General features: G+C 30.7%; 1 protein-coding gene across 1 annotated transcript; it reads left to right on the top strand.

The window, feature by feature from the left end:
* The first annotated feature begins 2,918 nt into the window (after positions 1–2,918).
* On the top strand, positions 2,919–4,256 carry LOC139863932 (epi-neemfruitin B synthase L1AT-like). The gene has a single exon (XM_071852531.1). It carries the CDS (start codon positions 2,919–2,921, stop codon positions 4,254–4,256), a length of 1,338 nt encoding a protein of 445 aa, XP_071708632.1.
* The last annotated feature ends 1,359 nt before the right edge of the window (positions 4,257–5,615 follow it).

The following is a 5,615-nucleotide window of genomic DNA, read 5'->3' as shown; positions in this document are numbered from 1 at the left end:
ACTACCTCTTATAAAAATGACTTGTAACCTGTATTTACGACTATAAACTTATACTTTTTCTGTTTATTTTCATAAATTTCAGTTCATTATGAAACCATAGCAACTTGATTCACTCAAAACGGATTTAAAACGAAGAAGTTATGGGTAAAACAAAATTGGATATTTTTGCTTGTTTTAGCTACGTGAAACTTTGTAACAAATCTATACTAACCATAACTTAACTAACTTATATTGTATTATACATGTATTCTAACATATATTATGTAATCTTGATAGACCATAGACACGTATACAATGTTTTGACATATCATATCGACGTCATATATATATATTTTTTGAAATAACCATAGACACTCTATATGCGGTAATGCTCGAGTTAGCTATACAGAGTTGAGGTTTATTTCAAAATAATATACATACTTTGAGTTGTGATCGAGTCTGAGACTTGTATACACTGGGTCGTGGATTGATTCGAGATAATATATATTGATTTATTTCTGTATTACTAATTGTGGACAACTAATTGTGAACTACTAACGTTGGACTGTTAACTTAACACATTTAAAACGTCAAAACGTAATAAAAATGTTGTGAATATATTTCGATCATATGTTGATATATATGTATATATTTGTTATAGGTTCGTGAATCGACCCGTGGCCAAGTCTTATTTTTCGACGAAGTGAAAATACGTGAAAGTGAGTTATAGTCTCACTTTAAAAATCTAATATTTTTAGGATGAGAATACATGCAGTTTTATAAATGTTTTACAAAATAGACACAAGTACGTAAAACTACATTCTGTGGTTGAATGATCGAAATCGAATATGCCCCTTTTTGCTTGGTAGCCTAAGAATTAGGGAATTGGCCCCTAATTGACGCGAATCCTAAAGATAGATCTATTGGGCCCAACAAGCCACATCCATTGTTGCAGATGCTTTAGTACTTCGAAATTATCATGTCCGAAGGATGTTCCGGAATGATGGGGATATTCTATATGCATCTTGTTAATGTCGGTTACCCGGTGTTCATCATATGAATGATTTTTATGCAGATTGCTATATGCATGCATGATGTTTATGAGAAATGAAAATATGAAATCTTGTGGTCTATTATTATTACGATATAGGTTAAACCTATAACTCACCAACATTTTTGTTGACTTTTTAAGCATGTTTATTCTCAGGTGATTATTAAGAGCTTCCGCTGTTGCATGCTAAATAAAGACAAGAATTGGAGTCTGCATGCTTGTATAATATTGTTTAAAAACTGCATTCGGAGAATTAAATCGATGTGTAATATTATTGTAATTCATTATGTATTGGTCGTGTGTAAAACGTTATATTTTAGATTATCATTACTTGATAATCTACGTTATGTTTATAAACCTTTATCAACAAAATAAAGGTTATGGTTTGTTTTTAAAATCGAATGCAGTCTTTGAAAAACGTCTCATATAGAGGTCAAAACCTCGCAACGAAATCAATTAATATGAAACGTTTATAATCGATATGAACGGCACATTTGAGTAAATAATAAAGAGAACAAGGTTGTTGAGTATTTTTGTTTTCAATTCTAGTTGTCACCACAATCATAATAAAAAAAACCGGAAAAACGGCTGAACCTTTTTCTATGATTTTTTGTTTCATAAACGGCTCAAAGCTAGAAAGGAAAAATACTTTGTATTAATTAATTTTAGATTAGATTTAATCCATACTTAGTTATATTATACAAATCAGTTGAAATCCTAAAAGACTTAAGGATTTATTATTGGATTTGGATAATTTATTTTGTCAGTTTAATTTTTTTTGGAATGGCAAAATTTACTATACAACTTACAACGGGCATAATTATCATGAGTTTCAATTTACTCGGCTTAATTAATATTACTAATTTTAAGACTTCAATAAATAATTATCAAGACAAGTGGAATTAGTTTTAATCCATATTTTTTCTTACTTATCAACTGTGAATTATATAATATGTTCGCATGTTCACAAACAAATCTACACATGTGAAACGAGAAATTATATACTCCGTATTAGATTATTTAGTTAAATTATAGTTTTTTCAAACTATTTTTTTTTCAATCTTACTCTCCATCAACATTTATATGTGATTCAACCTACTCGCATGTGAAAATCTTTGTAATTTAATGATTATCGCAGTTTTCGCTCTTTTTTTTTCTCGTTTAAACTTTTGACTATATACATATATATATGTATATATATATATATGTATATATATATATATATATATATATATATATATATATATATATATATATATATATATATATATATATATATATATATATATATAACAATAATAATAAATGACTTCTAGATGTATATGTGTGATTCCGAAAACTACCAAGAACTCAGCGATATAGTAATATGTTGTACCTTGCGCGTTATGCTACAAAACAAACTTAATTTATTGTTAGTTTTGGGAACAACAATACGTAAATAATATTTTATCCCTTGAACTCGAGCTTTCTAGCTTATAGATCTAGCAAGGCATTCTATGTGGTATTGGATGTATCTTATGATAGATTAAATTTGTAATCGATCTGCACGTTCTCTAAATTTCATATTTCATGTTTCTGGATCCTTTTTCTAACCCATACCATGTTTCATGTTTCTAAATTTTATGTTTCATGTTTCTTTAAGCTCAAAATATCACATAATGTAATCATCAAATATATAATTTAGAAAGTATTGAAATATTTAATGGCCGGCATATATATCCCAAACAACAACGTAAACCTACGAAGTATTAAAGAACCAAAGCTATTAAATAATTACATCACTCTGTAACGTCGTTCATAAGTCGTATACATCGATCCACAAGGCTAATATCAATATAAATATCTACACACAATTAAATTCTGATGATCAGAAAGTTAAGAAAAAAAGATGATAGGAAAGCTTCTAAAACTAAGCTTAGGAAGAAGGCAACTTCACACCATTATTTCTCAAGAGATAATAAAACCCTCATCACCAACCCCTTCTCATCTTTATACTTATAATCTTTCCTCAGTTGATCAACTCGCTGCGAAAGCGTACATGCCAATAGTGTTATTCTATCGTAAGAATGACAATTGCACTTTAACATCTCAAGATAAAGCACGAGTTCTAAAGGAATCATTGTCACAAACTCTAACACGATACTATCCTGCTGCAGGCAGGATGTCCTCACCTATAACACCTTATGTTGATTGTAATGATGAAGGTGTTGTTTTCATTGAGGCTAGAATTAATAGTAATCTTGAAAACTACCTACATCTAAGTCAAGTAGACCGAAATTTTGACCTCCTTTTTGCTAATGATTTGGTCAATTACAAGTCTCCTTGTAATACAAGTCTTGTTGGAGTTCAATTCAATCACTTTGCTTGTGGTGGATTGGTGTTGGCTGTATCTATGTCACATATTATTGGTGATGCTACTAGTTTAAGCTTATTTATTGGTCATTGGGCTTCTGTAGCACGTTATGGTTCGACTGACCACCAAGAAGTATTTCCCTATATTCCTCATATTATTCAATTTCCACGTACCGACTCTATTCAGCAAGAGTTCAGAGCTTGTGAAGTTGATCACACAAATGTGGTTTCGAAGAATTTTGTGTTTCCTAACTCAAAATTAAGTGACCTTAAAAAATTGGTTGATATAGACATTAATCCTTCACGGGTTGTCGTATTGACTTCTTTACTATACAAAACTGCAGCGAAAGCAGCCACAAAAAGGTCTGGTTTCTTTAAGACATCTTATATTTTTATGATGGTTAATATGCGCAACAAATTTGTGAAAAAGCTACCTCAATCTACATTTGGAAATATCGCTCCAAGTATATTGGTACCGACGGACAGGCACACAAGTGAAACTTCCTTAAGCAAGGTTGTTGAAGACATAAAGAAAACGATGTCGAGAGAACTTGAGGGAATCCATAGTGTTCACCAAATAGGTGAATATTTAAAAGTGTCGCGTTCCAATAGGCATAATCATGATAATTTAGAGAATGTTGTCAATGGATCATATTGGTGTTCTAGCCTATGCCGGTTCCCTTTCAAGAAAATGGACTTTGGATGGGGAAAACCTGTTGATACTAAATATTTACTTAGATCTTCACATAAAAATGGTTTCATGATGGTTGACACCAAAAATGGAGATGGTATTGAAGCATCGGTGGTGTTAGAAAAAGAAAACATGGAAATATTTGAAAATGAGGAGGAGATGCTTTCATTTTGTCAAAAGTAGCATTCGTACAACTCCCTAACATTTTTCATTTGTATTTGGAGTTCAACAAGATCTAATATGGATTGATGAATCATGTCCAAGTTATGTTTCTCCATGCTTCCATATATGTATATCACTTCTATTTTTCATGAAAAATAATATGTTTTTTACTCGTATTTGCAAATCTATTGATTTGCAACATCTACATCTACATCTACATCTACATTTCTACACTATACATTATAAGAAAAGCTTAATTGAAATATCTTAAAAAAATTCGTTGAATTATAATCATTAGATCAACTAAAAGACATCCACTACCCTCATCATCTAACCATTCATTTAATTATTGATCAATAATTCACATCTAGCAATTAAAACAACCAAAATACCCTTACATTATACGGGTGAAATAACACAGTTGAGGGGTCACTCTGATCCCTTTCATTCACGTTATTCATTCGAACCCTAAATTGCTCCCTAATTAAATCCTGATCACGTTATTCATTCGAATCCTAAAATTGGTTCAACAATCTATTAACAATCAGTGAATTCCATATCACGATACATTATACTCTCTGATTCGTCCTTCCAACAATGGATTAACAAGGTTCCCTAAATTGCTCATGAATCATACCCGGATTCAATCCAATTTTCTTTTAATTGCCATCAATGATGATGATTATGCTATAATCAATCTTTAATCAAATCATCTACAAATGAACGATTTGGGATGATGATTTTCAATATCTTGGAAGTCTAGAAGATCGTTCAATCGCTGAAGAATCAACTCAAAGAACTAAAATTAGTGAATGTTGACTTTTTTGCAATATAAACGTATCACTTGTGTCTATGGAATCAGGTAATCAATGCATATGCTATTTAATCGAGTTTTAAATTACTACTATCTAATCATGGACACGATCATTAAGTGTAGGTTAATAACTATTATGATGATTTGTGTAGATAAATAGTTGAATGTTGATGCACTTTTGAGTATTCTTTATTGCACACAAGGTGTTTGATCTAATGTCAATGTTAATTTTTGAGGTCTGTATATGAGTTTCATTATGGATGTTGTTTATTTATAGCCTCCATTATGTTGTTTGAACCAATTTATACATATCTTAATGTATATGAGGTGTTATTTGCTCACATTTTTTTCAAATGTACATATATGACACCGAGCATGAAGTAGAATGCATATATAATACTACTGCATATATTGTATATTATTGTAAATAAATTATACAGTTTACATTACGAATCACCAGCTATTTACATGCATATGTTCTATTCTATTTATCTCCAGTGACATGACCGGAATAACACCGCTTGCCGACTTGAAGCCCAACGACAGATTGAAGATTATTAGAGCTA

The sequence above is a fragment of the Rutidosis leptorrhynchoides genome, chromosome 8 (genome assembly GCF_046630445.1).
Source record: "Rutidosis leptorrhynchoides isolate AG116_Rl617_1_P2 chromosome 8, CSIRO_AGI_Rlap_v1, whole genome shotgun sequence".
Taxonomy (NCBI): Eukaryota; Viridiplantae; Streptophyta; class Magnoliopsida; order Asterales; family Asteraceae; genus Rutidosis; species Rutidosis leptorrhynchoides.
This window is presented reverse-complemented; position numbering and strand designations above follow the sequence as displayed.

What these genes read in the sequence shown, in the direction of transcription:
- LOC139863932 (XM_071852531.1), top strand. Translation starts at nt 2,919, where the DNA reads ATGATAGGAAAGCTTCTAAAACTAAGCTTAGGAAGAAGGCAACTTCAC.